This window comes from Panthera pardus, unplaced genomic scaffold, assembly GCF_024362965.1.
Source record: "Panthera pardus isolate Hobbes unplaced genomic scaffold, ASM2436296v1 HiC_scaffold_12, whole genome shotgun sequence".
Lineage (NCBI taxonomy): Eukaryota > Metazoa > Chordata > Mammalia > Carnivora > Felidae > Panthera > Panthera pardus.
The window spans coordinates 43,819,859-43,840,998 of record NW_026526677.1 but is presented as its reverse complement, the minus strand read 5'-3'; the positions used below and the strand labels follow the sequence as shown (position 1 = coordinate 43,840,998).

At 46.3% G+C, this 21,140-nt stretch overlaps 1 protein-coding gene across 1 annotated transcript in view; it reads left to right on the top strand.

The window, feature by feature from the left end:
- The window catches only part of INSC (INSC spindle orientation adaptor protein), a 128,657-nt gene extending 109,875 nt beyond the window's left edge, over nt 1-18,782 (top strand). Inside the window, exons 10-13 of the mRNA XM_019456409.2 lie at nt 5,599-5,665; nt 9,837-9,992; nt 11,727-11,803; nt 18,216-18,782. Of these exons, the coding sequence (XP_019311954.2) occupies nt 5,599-5,665; nt 9,837-9,992; nt 11,727-11,803; nt 18,216-18,344 (429 nt within the window). The 3' untranslated portion in view covers nt 18,345-18,782. The remainder of the gene's footprint in view (nt 1-5,598; nt 5,666-9,836; nt 9,993-11,726; nt 11,804-18,215) is intronic.
- The last annotated feature ends 2,358 nt before the right edge of the window (nt 18,783-21,140 follow it).

Genomic DNA, 21,140 nt, shown 5'->3' with positions numbered 1-21,140 from the left:
TGACAGGGACCCAGTTATCTTGTCTAGGCCACCACAGAAGCTTTCACTGAGCATGACTTTTTATGGCCTTCAACAGTTAATTGCTTTCATAGAGGTGGAGGGTTCTGGTAAACACATCCCCTGAAAACATGTTGCCTGCTTGGTGTTTTAGAATGTTCAGATTTTGTAGTATTTCTGAAAACACCCTGTGAATATCATCATCAGGAGTCCATTACCAGAAATGCCAGTTACTAGGGATTACCATTTTGACTCACATTGCAAAAGCCCTCCATGGTTTATAAAAGCCTTTTATATATCTATGTGACACATAGGACATATTAGAAACAGCACAGGCTTTGGGTTCATTCAGACCTGAGTTCAAATCCTGGCTCTGCCTTTTCCCAGCTGTGTGACCTTAGACAAATCACTTAACCTCTCTGAGCCACAAGTTTCCTCATTTGTGTAATGGGGATAATCTGTTTCCTCCCTCTTCATGTCATTATGATGATTAGATGGCATAATGCTCATAAAGTAGTTAGAACCAAAGTAGATACTCAGTGATGAATGGGCCTGGGGTATGTGACAGAACCAGGAACTGGGATGGATCTGAGACAGGGAATGCCAGCTTCAGGGAAGGAGAGTAGGGCCGAAAATGTAGGTAATGTGGTGGGAGTGAGTGTAGTGTGGTGCGAGTCAATGCATGTGTTGTTCCAGTCTGTGTGTGGGTATATGCAAGTTGTGTGCGTGTGTGTGCGTGGGAGCGGGGGGAGTGTTGATAAAGACTGTAAGCCACCTAAAGGATACGTTTATTTGTGTCTGGATACATATGAATATATAGCTGTCTGGAGAGGCTGGGAGGAAACCAGGTTCACAGCACCCAGTCCTGATCTGTCCCAGAGGCCCCTCCTGCAGTGCCTAGGGAACACTAAGCACAGAGCATCTGGTCGGGCATTTACATGTTCTCTGATCCTGTCAGGCACACACCCCACCTCGATGCAATCCCCAGGGACAGTCCTCTGGCCTAGTTCACCAACAGCTTGAGACCTACATCTAAGGCAGTTTTATGGCCTTGGTGGCTCTCTCTCCTGAGTCCAAATCCCAGCCCTCCTGTCTTGCCTCTTTTGGAGTGAGGGGGCAGGCCAGGCCGGGAAGATCCCAGTGCCCGGGATTGGGAGCGCTGCGCTTGTTCTAGGACTAGGCAGGCACCCTCCTGGTCTCCATGCTTGCTCAGCTCTCATTCGCCCAGGCCCCTGACCACGCCTATCAGATGAGGCAAGAGGCTCAGTAGAGAGAAGAGAAGCAGAGGGCTGCACCTTCCCTTGGACTGTGTGCCTCCCTGGGCAAAAAGACCACATCCTTTCTCTCTCAGAACCCTTCATTCTTCAACTTATGTCCCTGTCTTGACTCTTTCTGCTCTTTGGTAGACAACAGGGTAGGGAGTGAAAATGGCAGGACAGGGAGAAGCGCTGGGCTCCCCCTAGAGGCTGAAAGGGATTTTGCTCGCTGGTCTTGGCTGCTGTTGACGTTGCTGCTATAGCTTTTAGAGAGTTAACACGGTGATGGTAGAAATCTGAATATTCCATCCAGCAATTAAAGAGTAATGCTGATTACAGTCATATGAAATGTTGGCCTTTTTGTCCTAATTACTGCACAGCATAAAAGCAATCATAAGTTTCCATTAAATGCATCTTAGATTTTCTGTGTTGAAAGTTCTATCACATGAGTGCACCTGCTTCTATCCGGGATAATCCTCACTTGATTTTTATAACGTATGGCCCCCATAGTGTATAGTAGAGAAAATGTTAGTTTACGATATGGAAGATAAAAGGGATGGAGATAGAGTCAGAGTGTGATCACAGGCAGACATTGCTGAGGATGTGAGACAAGCCGGGCCCATGCCTTGGGATCAGTTTCAAACAAGGGTTCCAGGAGCACCTGCTGAGGGCCAGAACAGAGTAAACCTTTTTCTCTGTGTGTGTGTTGATATAAAAAGGCTTTGCCAACTTCGTTCTTACCACATGGGGCATTTCTTCTTGAATCCATGACATGGGAGGTCCCCTGCTATTCTGGCCAATTTGCTATTCATCTCAATTTTCCCAAGGTGGTCAGTCTCTGCGAGGCCAAAGGAAAAATGATTTCAAAATACCACAAAGGTAGTGAGCACAGGGGTTTTATTTGGCTTCCTGCTGGGAGGGACTCCTTCTGCTCTGAGATCTGCCTCCCTTCAGGAATGGTCTCCTATTAACAGCACATTTGGCAATAGTGGGTATTGCATTGGTTGCTACTCCTTGACATAATCTTTCAAGGTCTGGATATTTTCAGGCTCTGTTTCCCAGAGGGAAGTTATACTCATTTTTTTTAACAAATGTTCTGGGTGTTTGACAAAACATTAAGTCATTTAATGCTCCTAACGTTCTTATGACTTATCTAGGGGTACCTGGGTGGCTCAGTCGGGTGAACATCTGACTTCGGCTCAGGTCATGATCTCATGGTTCATGGGTTCGAGCCCCACATTAGGCTCTGTACTGACAGCTCAGAGCCTGGATCCTGCTTTGGATTCTGTGTCTCCCTCTCTCTCTGCCCCTCTCCCGCTCATGCTCTGTCTCTCTCTCAAAAGTAAATAAACATTAAAAAAATTAACATTCTTATGAATTATCTCATATATTTATCTCCTGTTTAAGCCAAATAATGACCCCCCTGCAAAGCTGTCCACATCCTAATCCCCCAAACCTGTGAATATTCTACCTTACATGGCCTAAGAGATTTTGCAGGTATGATTGAGTTAAGGATCTTGATATAGGAATATTATTGGTTTATTGGTGTGGGTAACTTATTGGATTATTGATGTGGGTAACTTAATGTAACCACAAGGGTTCTTATAGAATGAGGCAGGAGGATCAGAGCCAGAAAATGAGCTATGGCTGAGGAGGCAGAGGTCAGAGTGATGTACTGAGAGCCAAGTAATGGGAGTAGCATCTAGAAGCTGGAAAAGGCAAGGATGTAGATTCTGCCCGAGAGCCTCCAGGAGGAATGCGGCCCTGTAGGCACCTTTGTTTTAGCTCCATGAGACCCATTTTGGGCTTCTGACCTCCAGAACTACATGGTAAAATTGTGTCATTTTAAGCGACTAAATCTGGTAATTTGTTATAACAGCAATAGAAAACTAATATACCTCCATCAATCAAGAAAGGTTAACTAATAGGCCAAGATCGTATGGAAAATAAATGACAGAGCCAGTATTTGGAACAAACATATGCTTACCCACTATGTTGCACTGCCTCTCACCTAGGGCTTGAGGCCTATATCCTCTGTATTCACCAAATAACTGCAGAAGAATAGTGTCCTTTCGCTCAGGAGGAATAGGAGTTAATCGAAAATCATCAGACAGGATTGAATTAGCCTGGGCCAGGGGAAAACTGCCTGCCTCTTGCATTCTTTTCCCCCACCCGACAGCATTGTTATCATGTATCCTTGTAAACCAGTTGTCCCTAAAATCCCATCCCTGGACTTGACTTCAAGGAGAAATGTCGATCCCCCTTCCTCTCTACATCATGGTGCATACAAGGATGATTCAGAAGGGGAACTCAAAGCAGGGAATAATTGGCATTTATTCAAATTGTGCTTAATTGAATACTTCATCTGAACCTCAGAAAGCCACATGGGGTACGGGCTCTGCAAAGAGGAAGTAATTTTCATTAACGGGATCTAAATTAGTCTGACACAAAGACCTACCCATGCCTGTGACACAGTTAATAATTGCCATGTAATGAATGTGATGCTGCAGACAAAGGTTTCCTTTTCCTTTCTTATTTTGCCCTTCCTTCCTTGCTTCCTCCCTTCCCTTTTGGATCTTTATGTCCAGGAAGCATGTTTATTCATCTCCCTGGCTGGTGAACGGTTGGCATGTAGTGACTCTTTGTGGTGGGAACAGAGGTTGTGTCCCCTGCAACTGCGAAGCCAGGTGAATTGCAATCTGACACGGACTTGGCCTCATGTCTCCTTCCTCGTAAGACTATGCTTCTTGGGGAACCTGCCATTTTTTAACTGCATCTTCAACCCACATTTTCCTTCTAACTCCTTCCTCTTAGCCCCTCCACCCAATCTTAAAAGGGGAGGAAAAAGAGCATCTAAGGACTAGCCCTTCTTCACTCCCTTCATAAAGCAGCTGCTGGGGCAGAGTTGCCTTTGAGATAAAGCTTCTGGGGTAGTCTCCTGTCCCTTCCCTGGCAGCCCATCCCAGGAGTGCCTCCCCAGCCAAGCCCCTGAGCAGGTCTGAGCCACCAGGGCCTGACACACAGGGATCTGCCTCAGTACCCTAAGAACACGCATCCCTTTTCAACATGTGTTTAGTGGGAATGGGGATAGATATTCTATTAATACGGCAGACTTTTTCCTTTCTGTTTAAAAGGAGAGATTTGTTATATGCATTGATTATGCAGAATAATATGCCAATATTGCACCAATGAAAATCTAGATAATGCTTTCTGTTGGTAAACATCACATTATTATGCATTATCCAGTTCCAGAATTTAAGCTGCCTGAACTGTCCTCAGCAGACTGTCAGGTGCTGCCTCAGAGATGGGGACACAGCCTCCAGTTACAATATGCCACAAGCTTTGAAGAACCCTTTTGAGAGGGAGAGAGGACTGCACCAGTGAGAAGTGTTTTCCATTTTATTATTTGTTTTAATTACCACTCGAGAGTGCTCTCTGCTTCTGTGGAAGTGGGTGCATTTCATTTTGCCATTTACATCAGGAGCCATGTCTTGGGCGGTATCTGAATTAATGGTTAAAACACATTTTCCAATGGTGTTTTGGCACCTTACAGTTTGAGGTCTGTAAGTGGTCCCTTGATGGTCCATCCCTTAATCCAGTTTTATGCAGTGACTTCTCTCTACAACACTTGACTATGCCCAGGAATCAGGGTGGGGTGGGTTATTGGCTGCCCAGCCCATGCGGGTGTAACCAAGGCTCACTGTCTCCACCTGGTGACAGCATCTCTTTACTACAGTCAGAACCCTTCAAGAATGACCGACAGGGGAAGCTTACAGGGGACAGACTTGTAAAGTCAGCTGAGCAAGAACTTTCTTACCAGATTCCATACAATACGTGACACTTGGGGTGTAATGCTGCCCTTTGATCTTACTCAGGTTCTCTAATTTCACCTTTATGTCCACTGATTTCAGATTGAAAGTAGGTGGGGTTCACTGTCAGGGCAAGAAGCCAGGATGAGCAAAACCCAATTCAGGGGAGGGGCTAGCCACGAGTCTGGCAGTTCTGTCTGCATTTCAGGATCTGGGGCTAGAGGTACCCTGAGGAAAGGTGATGGGGTCCCCATCTTTACTCAGGTGACATGGTTATCTCCAGGGGGTTCCTAGGGCCCTTGGTGGGGGCATCCCAGGGCCACATGCTGATGAGTGGGAACCAAGCACTGGGGAAATACATCTGGGAGGCAGGACCCCATGAGGATGGATGAAAATACCACGGGAGTATGGGCCACATGGATGGTAAAGACTCACGGGTAAAGGAAAGCTTTGTAGCTCCCGGCTCAGCTGTCTGTAGACAGCACCACTTGGCGCAGGTGTGCCCATTTCCTCAGATTCTCAACTCTCTTTTCCAGATCGTGACCATCTTGGCAAACATGTCTGTCCTAGAGCAGTGTGCCTCTGACATCATTCAGGAGAACGGTATGTCTTTCTGGCAGTGTGCACATGGCATGGATTATGTGGCTGTAAAGGACCACGTGCCTCTGTGTTTGTGTGAAGGCTTGTGTGTGTGTACATGTGTGCCCGTGTGTCTCCACAATTACATGAGTGCGTGTGTGTGTGTGTGTGTGTGTACAGCTGGGCCAACATGTAATGTTTCTTTGCTTTTGATGGGCTTTAATTCTAGTGGGAGACAGGCAATGAACGAGAAGATAGAGAACGGCGGATGATGATAGTGGCATGCAGGCAATACAGCAGCAGGGAAGGGGATAAAGTAAACCCAAGGTGAGGGGTTAGCGGTTGCTAATTTAACTAGGTGGTGAAGGGAAGACAACTATTTCGTTATGATCCAAAAAGTAAAAATCGATTCCTGCCAGACGATGCAGAGAGCCTCCTTAAGTTCAAGTTTGGACTTTAAGTCATTCCTATCACATTGGATTTGGCCTCAGAGAGCTGATGTGCCTGAGCAGGGTGTGGGTGGGGGAGTAGGTCAGGGCAAGCCTGATCCCCAGACCCCTCACCGGAGAGCATCACTACCCCACCCGCCGCTCCCCTGCTCCCACCTTGTGCCAAGGGGGCCACAAAGTCCAGGTGAGGTGGGCCAGGTTTCCTTGGCCAGGAAGCAGACCTGCACAGGCTCTGCTGGAGGATGGGTCTGCTGCCTTGCAGCTGGGAGCAAAGAGTGGCGAGGGCTTCCTGTGACTGGGAAATAAGGGAGCAATTAGCAACCGGTTGGAAACCAGAGACGCTAATGAGGACGAGTGAGCTGAGAGCCCGGGGCCAGCTGTTTCTGCTCTTGTTAAACCCCCTTCTCCCAGGTTGCCCCGCTGTTTTAACAAACACACACGTTCCCCATCCCCCATCCCCCTATGACTAATTGAAAGACATCATTTTGTGTTAATTTTATGTGCTTGAGCTAATAATGAAAAACTTCACCGAGCCAGCTGAGGCTGAGAGGCTGAGGGGTATCATTCCCGGCCTGTTCCTGCTGCACTCAGAGCCTCCTCAAGGTCAAGTGGTCAGCAGTAGTGGGTGTCCAGAGGCGTCCTGTGGGGTTGAGATTGGAATATGTGGCCTCTATAGAGGGTTTTATGGTTTACAAAGGGCTACTGACTGGCTCATTGAGACAGCAGTTAGAGACCTCCTACATTGTTCCGAGCAAATGAACACAGAGATAAATCCTTGGCTTTGTCCTGGGAGGAGAGCCCCACTCGGCAAAAGTGATAACATGAAAAAGTGTGAAATCGACAATAAAATAATGCGGCAGAGGGATGGCATAGTGGCTGAGACCGTGAAAACTGGAAACACACCGGGTTTGAATCCTGGCCCCGTAATTTGCTAGCTATATGACCTCTGCATTTCCATCTGCAGAATGGGAGTGTACCTACCTCATAGGATAACGTGAGGATTAATATAAAGTTTGTCAGAAGAGTATCTGGCACAGAATGGGGACTGTGCTGAGTGCATCTGCTCTTTTGGTGCAGATCAGTCTCAGGGGGCTCAGCTGAAGAGCACTTGAGGGAGAGACAGTACAAAGTGGGGCATAACTGGAGGGATCGGCAGTGTTGGTGACGCAGCCAGGGCCCCCTGGAGCTGAGTGAGATCCTGTGGGCTGGACCAGGCAAGCACTGTTGTGAGGACTGGGCTTTGAAAGGCAGTCCTCTTACCAGGATGCATGAGACTCTCGCGTGCGTTGGCCTGAAGCCTGGTGATTTTGTCTCTGTCCTGCCATGAACTCTGCGTGAGTGTTGGTAATGGGGGCTGCACGAAGGAGGCCATCCTGGCAAGTCAGGCACTGTGGCTGCTGTCATCCTTATGCTGGGAGGCAGGCCAGGGCAGCCCAAGCTCTTACCCGTCAATCCACTGACATTAGTATCCCTCTTTTGGCTTCTCCCTCAGGGGCTGGGGCTGAGCTGGAGAGAATGTTGGGGAGGGGGCATGGTGTTGGGGGCTGGTCTCTGAAGTTGTAACCCCCAACTCTTAGGCAACTGTTCTGGCATTGAGCCTGGCCAGAACTTAGGAAACACAGTCCGGATTTTCCTAGGCAGCCCCAGTTTGATAGCATCCTATCTTTTTTTAGATAAGACTTACAAAGTATACATTTAAAGGAAACTTGGATTTTATGAATATGAAATGAACACCTTCATATTCAAGAATACCTTCATATTCATTCATTTGATATTTATTCAACAAAGATTTGAGCAAAGCACTATTCTTAGATACTTTAGATATTTCCATGCAGGAAATGGGCACAAATCTTTACCCCCTGGAGCTTACCTGCTAGTGTGAGACACTCTTTGTTTGATTCTTTGTCAGGTTCCAGGTGCAAAGTGCAGGGTGGGAAAATGGCTTCTTTATGGGAACCTTAACCAGGAGTTAGTAAAATTTCCTAAGCTTGTGGTTCTTCCCAAAGTTGTCACTTTGGTATCTCCTGTTCATGTGCCCATAGGCCATAACATACATACCTCAGGACATTCACAATCATGACCTTGTCTTAGGAACATTGTGGGCATAGGGAGCCTGAAGACTATGTTCCATTCAGTGGTCTGGGAGAGGGTTTGGAAGAGAAGTACCTTGCCCAAAGGTTAGAGTGTGTGTTGGCAGAGGTATTAGAGGCAAAAGGTAGGCCTTCTGGGTCCCTTGAGCCTATAGGAAGGAGAAATGGGTCACTTACAAATCTCACCAGGAAGAGAAATGGCCCCTCCTCAGGACTGAATAGTCTCAGGGCCATACCTAAGTAACTTATAGCCCCTGTGCATTGAGATCCAAGAGAGTTGGAAGTTACATCTGGTTCAAGTAAGATTCAGAGGGGCATGTGGCTGAGGTCCTGGACTGCAACCAGCTTCTGTGTGAACTTGGGAAATTACTTTCTCTCTCCAGACCTCAGGTGCTCTTCTGTGAAATGGAGGGGAAGGACAGGTAGTGCCAGATCTCCAAAAACCCTCTGGCTCCACGGTCTAAGGCAGAGGTCACAAACTTAGATGCCTGTGGACCCAGACAAGTAACATAAATGGATGATGTAGGCTCAGCAGGGACTGGACCAATCCTATTTAAAGTAGCAAGCTTATAATACGTTTCAGCAAATTGTTGTCATGAAGAAATGTGGACCCAATGTCAGGTCAGGAGGGGATTTTTTTTTTAGAAACTGACAATCTGGATTTTTATGGAAACCTTCCAATTTTCATAAGAGCGAAATTAAAAAAAAAAAATTGGACACTGTATGGAGCAACAAAAGAAAGCAAAAATACATCTGTGGGCCACGTCTGGTTTGAGTTCTAAGCTGGCACGTGCTTCTGGGTGCAGGGAAGGGGGTGTGACCTGGGGCAGTTAGGAAGGATGTCCCGTAGAAGATGGACTTTTACTACAACCTGCAGGATGGGAATTCTTTAGACGGAGCATGTGAGGGAAAAGGACCTGCCATGCAGAAGAATTAGGTGACAAAGGCATGGAGATGGGAGTGAATGTGGATTTGAGTTTGGGGGATGATCAGCAGATAGATCTGGTTTCAGGAGAGGGTGGTAAGGCTTCTCAGCGACCCAAGTTCAGGGCTAAAGCTCTCAGTTTAACTACCTACCCTCCTTCGGGGCTGGATCTATTGCTTATCCAGCCCAGGTTTGGGTCACGTCCTACGGAGGACTCATCATCTCTGGACCAATCTCAGATACAGCTGCCTCAGAAGTGAAAGAGTGAGGGAATAATCAGGTTACCTGAGTTCTGATACCAGCCTCCCGACTACTAACTGTGGGACCCTGGAAAAGAGACTTCACTTCTCTCTGGGCCTCAGAGTGAATTATATTAGTACCTAGTTCATGAGACTATTGGGAGACTATTAGGGGATCGTGCATTTATTGGGCATTTAGTGCAGCATCACACATGTAATAAAAGCTCAGAAATAGCATTTGAAAAATCAAAAGGGATGTCCTCCTGATGTCCCTTTAAGTATAGTGACTTAGTACATGGAATCAGAGATATTTCCAGGGCAGAAGGAGTAAAAGAGGTGGCCTTGTCCAGCTTCCTTTCTGTGGTTGAGACCCCCTAAGTCTCAAGCTTTTGCAGCCATCCATGCAGCTGGCCCCGGGACGGGGCGGGGGGTGGGGGGGGGGGGAGGCTCCTTGCTGGGGCAGGTACCAACTGTTCATTTTCTCCTGCCCAGGTGTCCAGCTTATCATGGGCATGCTGTCCGAGAAGCCAAGGTCTGGAACCCCTGCCGAGGTGGCGGCTTGTGAGCGAGTCCAGCAGAAGGCTGCCGTGACCCTGGCCCGTCTCAGCCGAGACCCAGCTGTGGCACGGGAGGCCGTGCGGCTGAGCTGTAAGTGCTGTGGTGGGGAGGCGGGCTTGGGGATGGGAGCACTCCAGATTTCATGGTGACGACAGATGACTCAGAGCAAAGGCGGGGCTGAGGGGAGCCTCGCTCTCTAGGTGCCAGAAAACGCTGTGATGGGGGCCCAGGGTGCAGCCCCTCATCTAGCTTGTAAGTGGGGCTGAAGCTAGAGAGGAGAGGGGCCTAGAGAGGCTAACAGTGGATAAAAAAGCAATTCACATGCAGACTTCCTGCCAAGGACCCTATTCTTTTACTCTCATTCCTTTTCTCATTCATTCGCTTATTCAGTTATTCACTTCCTCATTTGTTGACTTACCCTTCGATTAGTCTGTTCACTCATTAATTCATCCTTTGGTTCATTCATTAACTCACTCATTACTTGGTTTATTTACTTTTAAGCCATGTGTTCATTCAGTTAGTCACATTTACCCAACTCATATTCTCAGAGTGCCCACTCTGTGCCAGACTCTGTTCCGAGCACTAGGTATATCGCATTGACCTGCCCACAGGGGCTTACGACCTGGTGGGGTGGCAGATATGGAAAGAAAAATATGCACTTGAATGCCATAAAGCAGTGTTCAAAGGATGTCCGTGGCACGTTTGGCCCACAGCGGAGGTAGCTCACATTTATCTGGGTGGGTCGAAGAATGTTTTAGCAAGGTGAGTCTTCAGCTGTAGGTTGAGGCATTATTCCAATGTGATGGTTGAGAAAGGGTGCTCCAGGCAGAGGCACGAGATTATCCATGGCATTGTCACCTATCATGTAGATATACCTGGCAAACGGCAAGAGGTGGCCCTGGGTTCTGGCTCCAGAAAGACTTATCCAGCCCAGGTTTGAGTCACGTCCCACGGAGGACTCATCATCTCTGGACCAATCTCAGATACAGCTGCATCAGAAGTGAAAGAGTGAGGGAATAATCAGGTTACCTGAGTTCTGATACCAGCCTCCCGACTACTAACTGTGGGACCCTGGAAAAGAGACTTTACTCCTCTCTGGGCCTCAGAGTGAATTATATTAGTACCTAGTTCATGAGACTATTGGGAGACTATTAGGGGATCATGCATTTATTGGGCATTTAGTGCAGCATCACCCATGTAATAAAAGCTCAGAAATAGCATTTGTGGAAGATAAACCTGCAGAATGTATCTGTACGCTTTTTATTAATATCTTCTGAGTTAGCTTTTCGTTTTATTTCTGTTTTTCAGAGTTTGTCAATTTACATCAAAAACAATTTACATTGAAAAACAAAGTCGATTCTTTACCTTTCCTCTGTAAAGGACTAGGGACCATTAACCTCCCCAATCTGTAGTTTTCTGTAATTTAAACCGCATTGTATTTTCCGACTGAAATAGGCAACTGGGGAAAAAATGGTATTGGGAAGTCCCACTGATAACAATGGAAACATTAAATATAGTTCTGGAAAATCAGAAGTACTTACACAGGAAGTTAGGTTCTGTTGCACTTTGACTAAGCTCAGGGTCTGCGGCTGTCTCTGACCAGGGACTATTCACATTCAAGGGGACAGAAAGTTTCCACTACAAGCTCCTCCAGGTGGGTTCAGCCCCCTTTCCCCAGCCAGTTGGTGAGCTGGTGGGGTCCTGGAGCTACCTGCCTCTATAGCGCCCCGTGCAGAGGGCTGTGTGAGGGAGGGGGGCACCTCTGGGTCAGGTCTGGCCAGGCCTGTCCCCATCCTGGGCATGACATTCTCATGCGTCTCACAGGTATGTCCCGGCTCATCGAGCTCTGCAGATCGCCCTCTGAGAGGAACAGCAGCGATGCTGTGCTTGTGGCTTGCCTGGTGAGTTCTCAGTATTCCTCCGCTCCCTCCCTGGGCTTTGGGATTGCAGACCAAGGGCCAGGAGAACTGGTGATGCCTTGGTGGCTTAAGTAAGCCATGAGACTTCTCTGCACCCAACTTTCCTCTTTAAAATGGTGATAAAGGTGTTTCGCTTCATTCATAAAACTGGTAAGAAAATTATATGAGGTCATATATGTGAAAGATGGGGAGGTGGGGAACCCCCCCACTCATACTTTTAGTAATCATAAACCTTTGAGTTTTTGGGGAGTCTTAACAGCAGATCAATACCAGAGTGGCTGGTGGGCAGAAGGCTAGGGGGTGTTGGTAATGCCATGGTGTGAACTGGAATGGGAACTAGGGGATGGATGTTTCCTGCCTGTTCCCAAAGGGGCATTGTGAGGAAAGCCTTCCTTCCTCTTGGACAGAGCCCCTTTGCTGGCACTCTTCCAGCTTTCTAGCTCCCCTGTCTTTTGTGGAGTAGGACTGGAGGTGGTAGGACAGAACAGAAAGTGTGATTCACCAGGATCTTCAACCTGAACCCAACAAGGACATCTTGGGAGGTCCCCACCCAACTTCTCCTTGCTGTTTGGGTCCACCATGAAAGAATAAACCATACCAGATGGGAATGCATGCTTAGTCTCTATATTCCTCCCTGCTGGGGCTCCACTGAATCCCAAAGCAGAGCAGCTTCCAGCTGGAAGCCAAAGGGAACAGGGAAGCCATTGTATAAACAGGCCATTTGACTTTCAGAAGGGAGTGCCAGATTCTTGGTTGGTCCTCAGAGAATGCAAGGGGGAAGCGATGGATCTGAAGACCCTTCAAGCTGTTTCACAGTAAAACCCCCTCCTCACCCCATCATTTTTTAGACTGAGCTCTTCTCATTTCTGGGAGCATCATATTGTCATAGAGACAGCAGGGCATTACAGCCAGACACATCCGTCTTGGTTTTGCCATTAATGAGCTGTGTGACATTGGGTGGGTCACTAAGTGGTTATAAATCTTAGTCAATAAATATTTACCAAGTGGTTCTATGTGCCATGCACACTTCTAAGCCACGGAGATATGGCTGTGGGGGGAAAAAAGAAGACAAACATCTCTGCTCTCATGGGGCTTTGATTCTGATACATGCAGAACACCCTTGACTTTTTTGTGCCTTGGGCAATCTGGTAAAGCTTCTGTTTCCCTTCTAAGAATAATGTTTCAAATGCATAACCCAAAATATAGAGAATTAAGAAGGAAACTATTAGAGTATTTATATATACGGTATATTAATATACATACTTTTAATTAACACATCAAATAAGAGATAGCAATGGGTCTAAAGAGTATTGTAACCTTGACTAGCAAGGAGCATAAATGATATTTGAAGGTACCTCCAACAAATGTATGGGGATATGAAAGGATCTGTGATTTTTATTGGTCCACAAGTCATAGGAATTGCTGAGACTTTGTGGTTGGTTGCTGCATTCACAACTGAAGGAGAGGCTGAGTTTCAGTTGGAAGTTAATAAGCGTAATGATGTAATTTTTTCCTCCAAGTTCACAGGCCTTCTGAATTCTGTCTGGCTTAGTGCGTCAAGTGGAGAGAGTTAATGCCGGGCAAACCCAATCATTGGCCCCAACTACCATTATCTCCACAACTCGGGAAGCCCACAGGTGCCCAGCACTACAAGGCCCTGAGGCAATGGTGGGAAACCAGAAAGCTCCATTCATATATGTGGGCTTGTCACAATTCCTTTTCCATTTTTATTATTAGTTTGAAGTGAAATACACAGAAGGGCTTGGCTACCATCATCAATCACTTGAAGGACTTTCCAGTAGAAAAAGGATTACATTTCTCGCCGAGGATGGGTCGTTGGATGCTGAAGAGAGCCCCTCCCTCCCTAATCCACCCTCCTTGTGGTTGCTGGGCTAATCCTAATATTACAATCAAGACACTAACACGATCAGCCCTTCCATGGTTCTCCATTATCTATGGCCTACTGTCTGGCTCCAGCATACCCCTGGGGGCCTACAGGCCCTGTCCAGCTTGTCTAGACCAGAGTGCTGTGAGCCACTATGACACTGTGCCTTGGCCCTCGTCCTAAGCAGATGCCCTTTCTATGGCTTTGCCAGCAGCCTCCTCAATCTCGGACCAAAATCCCTCTCCTCTGTGGAGTGTCCTGGGAGACATCTATGGCTCAGAGACAGGATGCACCTGGACCTGCTGGCTTAGATTTTTTTTTCTTTAGTAGGAAGAAGGTTATGTTATCCAGTATACCTGGTATTATAAGGGGAGGCTCTTGGAATTCAAATACAGGCCTGTCTAATGCTGAAGGTCTTGACTTCTTGGCCAGACCATCTTGTTTTCAGTCATGTTTCTCCCCCATGTCTAATGGCCCTGGTCTTGCCACCTTGGCTCATGGCAGGTATTTGTATTTCTCTCCCTCTAGTCTGGAACCTTCCTAGGGATGGGGCCCTTTTCCAGGTCTTAGTATTTCCATAGGACATTGGGTTTGTTCACTGTTTTTTGCCTGCCTGAGGGACTGGTAGTCTTGTCTCCCCACCCTTGGGCCCCAGAATTGGAGGGTGTTCTTGGTTTGGCTCCCAGAAGGGGCTCCGCATTGGAGTGTGGTCCCCTGGCTGCTGAGATGGGGGCCGCCAGAAGCCTGGCCTGGCAGATGGAGTTGGAGGCTACCTCTCCTGCCCTCCCCAAGGCCTTCTTCTCAGCTTCAAAGTCTCTCTTCAGGTGGAAGGAGGACATTTCAATTATCGTGTCCCACATCTGGGAAAGTGGCAGTGCAGATTGCCTTTCGCAAACAGAATTGATTTTTCCTTAATGAGACGGCTGTCAGTGGGCTGCTGGGCTTGTTTAATGCTTGGGTGTTTTCAGACTGTCTGGGAATGAGATCCTGGGATGACTGGCTGTTAACCCTCTGAGGGAAGCAGAGATGCAAAGAAAGGCTTCAGAAGGCTGAAGGGTCCTTTGAGCCCCGGGACACTGAGGAGGGGGTGCTCAGGGTTGGTTTGGGTTCTTGTCCTGCAGTCTTCCTGGGAACCCTGGGAAGATGAGCGTGTTTATTTGCCTTTGTGTTTTCTCAGGTCTATTTCTAGTTCATCCCTTCCTTTCTTCTCCCCCTCTCTCTCTTCTCCTATTTTCCCTCTTCTCTCTCATTTTATTTTTTTCTTTTCTCTCCTCTAGATATTGCCTCCTTTCTCAGGTTTCTTTTCTATCTCTCCTTCTTTCCTTTTCCTGCCTTCTTTTATCCCCTTAGTCCTCTCCACCAACTCCCTCCTCTGCCTCCCTTTCCGGCTCCTCCCCTGCTCCTACCTCCATCCTATTATCCCCCCACCCCCTGGGCTCTCTCTCTTTTTCTTTGTCACCATTTCTGTCTCTCTCCATCTCCCTCTCATGCTTGATCTCTTTTCTTTACCAGTTCATCTCTGTCTCTCTGTTTTATTTTATTTATTTATTTATTTTAAAAATTTTTGGGGGCGCCTGGGTGGCGCAGTCGGTTAAGCGTCTGACTTCAGCCAGGTCACGATCTCGCGGCCCGTGAGTTCGAGCCCCGCGTCAGGCTCTGGGCTGATGGCTCGGAGCCTGGAGCCTGTTTCCGATTCTGTGTCTCCCTCTCTCTCTGCCCCTCCCCCGTTCATGCTCTGTCTCTCTCTGTCCCAAAAATAAATAAAAAACGTTGAAAAAAAAATTTAATAAAAAAAAAAATTTTTTTTAAAATGTTTTATTTATTTTTAAGACAGAGAGACAGAGCATGAGTGGGGAGGGGCAGAGAGAGAGGGAGACACAGAATCCGAAGCAGGCTCCAGGCTCTGAGCTATCAGCACAGAGCCGGATGCGGGGCTCGAACTCATGAACTATGAGATCATGACCTGAGCTGAAGTTGGACGCTTAACCAACTGAGCCACCTAGGTGCCCCTGTCTCTCTGTTTTAACTATTCCTTCTTGTTCCATTTCTCTGTTGTCTCTCTTTCTCTATTTTCTTCTTGTACCTCATTCTCTCTCCTTATGAGTCTATTTTCTCCCCATTTCATCTTTCTTTGTCCCTTCCTGTCTCTTGCTTTATTTTTACCCCTGATGATGTAAAATACATCAATGGCCTCGTAGCCTCCTCTCCTGAAGATTTCTGTTTCCATCTTTGTGCCTTTTTTATACTAATGGAGTGATTTCTCCTAATTGGAGCGAAGAGGAATCAGAAAGTTCTATGGAGTTCAGCCTCTTTGTTTTTTTTTAAGTTTATTTATTTATTTTGAGAGAGAGAGAGAGAGAGAGCGACAGAGTGTGTGCAGGGGTGGGGGAGGGGTAGAGAGAGAATCCTAAGCAGGCTTTGTGCTGTTAGCCTGGAACTGATGCCGGGCTCAAACCCACAAAGTGTGAGATCATGACGTGAGCTGAAATCAAGAGTCGGATGCTTAACTGACTGAACCACACAAGCACCCCTCAGCCTCTTTAGTCGTTAGGGGCAATCACACCCCAGGAGAGGCAGGACGCACTAGTGAGAGACTCCTGTAGTCTACTTCTTGTCACTAGGTTTCAGACCCTTCTCACTTGCATAGAGACACATGTCCCTTTTTCTTGATCCAGCTTAGACCTGGCAGCACCTGTTTGTCCAACAGCCAACCTAAGCCTTCCTCTCTTTTCACCAGCTTGGTTGTTTCTCAGAAATAGGTATAGGTAACGAGCTCTCTGCCTGCCTTGGACTCAATGTAATAAGCCAGTGTCCTGGGCTTGCAGCATCCTGCCTGTGTGTATGGGTATGAGGGTCCTGGAGTGGGACTGCCGTGCAGTCTTGGGAAGGCCCCTTTCCCTCACTGAGCCTTTGTCTCCTTATTTCCAAGCTGAAGATCATGATACTTACCTTGTAGTAGTATCCTGTAGGGATTAAATGAAATACTATGTGTAGATACTCCCTTGCTATTCCATTTATTCATTCATTCATTCATTCATTCTCTTCTGCCATTCCAGGTATTTTCCTCTCTTTGTTTCCAAACTTACACTCTCGCCTTGTGGTGTACAGGTATAAGAAGAGGGAAGGTATTAATATGCATTGAACACTCAGTACACACTGCCTCAGCTGACCGGTAAAGAGGTCTAGCTAGGTGCACAGGCTACACTTCCAGCTTCAGGTTGCTCTAGTGATAGAATTCGTTTTTTAAAGCACTTATTTTGTTTTGTTTTTAATTTTTTTAATGTTTATTTACTTTTGAGAGAGACAGAGACAGAATGTGAGTGTGTTAGGGGCAGAGAGAGAGAGGGAGACACAGATCTGAAGCAGGATCCAGGCTTCGAGCTGTCAGCACAGAGCCCGACGCAGGGCTCGAACTTACAAACTGTGGGATCATGACCTGAGCCTAAGTCGGATGCTCAACCGACTGAACCACCCAGGCGCCCCTTCATTTTTTTTTTTTAACAAATATTTATTGAGCCCTGTGCCAAACCTTGTTCTACCTGCTATAGATACAGAGAAAAATAAAAGAGTCTCTATCTTTGGGGAGCTCAGAGTCTAGTGTGGGAGACAAACACCTACAAGCCAGTTGCAGCCACGGGTGAGAAGGTTGAGGTCAGCCCAGGGGCTGTGGGTGCACAGAGGAAGGAGGGGCTGTCTCTGTTTCAAGGACTCTGGGAAGGTTTCACAGAAGAGGTGATAGTGGGCCATACCTCACAGGATCAATGCACCTGCTGGCTAGAAAAGAGTGGAAGGGTGGAGAGGGACTGTGAGCTGAGCAAGGTCACACGGGCATAAAACAGGATAGTTTGCTCAGGGAGGAGTGAAATGCCCAGCGTATGGGGGCCTGGGCCATGGTGTACATTCTGTCCCCACTCCTCCTACTCATCTCCATCTTGGTGGCAGACTCTCCTTCTCCTTCAGCTTTATGACCTTCCTTCCTCTCTCTTCTCCCACTTCCCCATCCCATGATGCTTTGTCAGAACTTTGCTGAATTTATGGCTAAATAAATAGCCCTTGCTGTTCTCAGGCTACTCTAGGGACCTGGAAGCAAGGCTGTTATTCCAATGCTGCTTCTGGTGGTTATGGTCTCTAGCACGAACAAATCTTGAGCTTCAATATGTCAGTCAGTTGAGCAGGTTTTTTGAATGGCAGATCTTTGGAATAACCAGATTCCTAAGGTGATTGAAAAACCAAAGTGGCAAGACCATTATTAAGATCATGAAGGCTTTCAGATGACATCCACCATAATGACCAACGTACCAATGACACCGGATGACCAAGTGATAAGGTTACTGTAGTGACCAGGTAACCAAAAGGACTATATGACTAAGGTGTCAGGTGACCAAGGTGACGATTAGCTCAAATTGACTAATAAATGAGCTACTTGTACTTCCCAGGACCGTTGAAGGAAATACATGCACCTGAGCAGAGCCTGGTCTGACCTGCGTCATTTCTTCTGTTTCTCTCTAGGCTGCTCTGCGTAGACTGGCTGGAGTTTGCCCGGAAGGCCTCCAGGACTCCGACTTCCAGCAACTGGTCCAGCCCCGGCTTGTGGACTCTTTCTTACTCTGCAGCAACATGGAGGAGAGCTTTGTGTAGGAAGGGTGGGAGAGGAAAGCCATCTGGCCCCCTTCTCATGCCCCCTCAGTACATTCCTGCGATCAACCTGAGTACCCGTCAGCTCCCTCACCTCTTTATTTATACTTAATTTATTTTTTACATGAAATGGACAAGGGCTAAATACTCTAGTAACATCAGGCAGTCTGTGGTCCTAGGAGTCTTTTTTGTTTTTATTTTTGACTTCTGTGACTTTTCAGTTGCAGATGTTGAAATGCATAGTGACTAATGTGGCAGATTGTCATGGGTGATTTCCCTTCATCTCGCTTGCTCTATTTTCACTATGTAACCTTGCCTCACTTTTCCTCCACTTTGGAACCAGCGTATGTTAACTGCCCAGCAGTCTTTTGGCTTTTTTTCTTTTTAAGTTGGCTTGCTCCTTTCTAAAAGATTTTAAATAAATTTCATAGTTGGACAGAACATACTAGAAGGAAAGCTTTATTCTATACTAAATGAAATCATAAGAAATGTGTCTTGTGTTTTCAGATTAAATTACATCTTAGACTTAAGTTCTTAATTCCTATGGTTTCATGTCACAAAATCTTTTCCAACTATTAAAACTCCATGGAGAGTCGTATTGTTTTCACAAGTGCACGAATGGGTCAAATTCTAAGGGGTTTAGTGAGAAGTCAAAGAGATTTCCAAAGTCCCCAGAAACTCCGTTTCCTTAGGCTTTTTTGCTCTTGTGTAACTTCCTGGTGAAAAGGATCCTCAGAGGAGGCGTTAGTAAATGATACCTTTTCAAAAGTATACTTTAAAGTAGCAGTGTGCTGCATCTTGCTCATACCAGCTTGCAAGCGACAATTGTGAGAATTTGCCCCCAGTTCTGCATTCAGTGGTCTCATTTTGGTAGCTCGAAATTGGTAATGGTGGGAGTATTCATACCACGGAAATTAGATGATGTTATAATTCAGAGCTTTTTGTTTTTTTGTTTTTTTTAATTTTTTTAACGTTTATTTATTTTTGAGACAGAGACAGAGCATGAATGGGGGAGGGTCAGAGAGAGGGAGACACAGAATCCGAAACAGGCTCCAGGCTCTGAGATGTCAGCACAGAGCCTGACGCGGGGCTCGAACTCACGGACCGTGAGATCATGACCTGAGCCGAAGTCGGCCGCTCAACCGACTGAGCCACCCAGGCGCCCCTGTTTTTGTTTTTAAGAACTGGTTTATCCATCTCATTGCTTGAAAGTATCACAAGAATCTGTAAATCCTTCTGAGAGGCTTAATATCATCGTATTGTGATATGATTTTATACAATTCAAGAAGCATTTCTTGAACTCATATTACTATTCTAAATGAGTTAACCTAATGTATCATGCCCTGAGCTAAGCATTTCACATGTATTATCTCACTTATTTCTGATAAGAATCACGTAAGACGTCACTATATTATTAAATTACTGTCCAAGATCACTAACTAGTAAGCGGTGCCAGGATCTGAACCCAGAAATATCTATTACCAGAGCCTTTGGTCCGAAATCGTATGCTCTTAGAGAACAGTGATATCAGGGGCTTTCTACCTAAAATGATGATGAAGAAAATGGTGATAATCATAGTAATAGAAAACACTTGTACAATATTTACCATGTGCCAAGCACTTTTTATATCATTTTATATATCCTTATCAGTATACATTAATATTTATTGCCATATATGATTTATTCAGTCATTATGCAACTCTATGAGGTAGGTATTGTACCCATCTTACAGATGAGAAAACAGAGGAAACTCATTTTTCACAGTTGACCATGGAGCTGAAGTAGCAAGTAAATGGCAGGCCCTGGAGTCAGACCAAGGTCTTCTGAGTGCTGATACCAAGCTTCAACTTTCAGGAAAAAGAAGGAATACGATTACAAACATTTTTTTTTAATGTTCACTTATTTTTGAGAGACAGAGAGACAGAGCGTCTCTGAGCAGGGGAAGGGCAGAGAGAGACAGAGACACAGAATCCGAAGCGGGCTCCAGGCTCTGATCGTCAGCACACAGCCCGATGTGGGGCTCGAACTCACAAACCGTGAGATCATGACCTGAGCCAAAGTCGGTTGCTCAACCAACTGAGCCACTCAGATGCCCCAGGAACAAGATTTTTGATATATCTCACTGAGTTATGCAAATTATCCAAATGTTGACACCTTTCATCATATGATAACGAATTTTATTTTTTTTATTTTAAAAAAAATTTTTTTTTTTAACGTTTATTTATTTTTGAGACAGAGAGAGACAGAGCATGAACAGGGGAGGGTCAGAGAGAGGGAGACACAGAATCTGAAACAGGCTCCAGGCTCTGAGCTGTCAGCACAGAGCCCGACGCGGGGCTTGAACTCACGGACCGTGAGATCATGACCTGAGCCGAAGTCGGCGGCTTAACCGACTGAGCCACCCAGGCGCCCCTAACGAATTTTATTAATATCACTCCTGATGTCTTCATCGGCTTGAAAGCTCAAATTTTATCATTGGCAACAAATACTGTCAGTTGTTTCCCTTGAGGAAACAAGCTCACTTTGTTTTTGTGACGATGTCTGCCAAATACTTCAGTCTCGGTAACCATAGTTTTTCTGTCAATTATTCTCTCAAGTGAAAATAGTCTTCCATGGGAAGTAATGAGTTCCCTTTGCAATTCAAACAATCACACAAGTGCTTTTTTCTTGAAACTGACACCCATCCTAGTTCAGCCCGCAGCGGAAGTGCCTTAAGTGAAATTCTCATGCCAGCACTCAGACCATGAAAAGAAGACACCTCCTAAAGGGTCAGTATTTAACTGTTCACCATTTTTTACT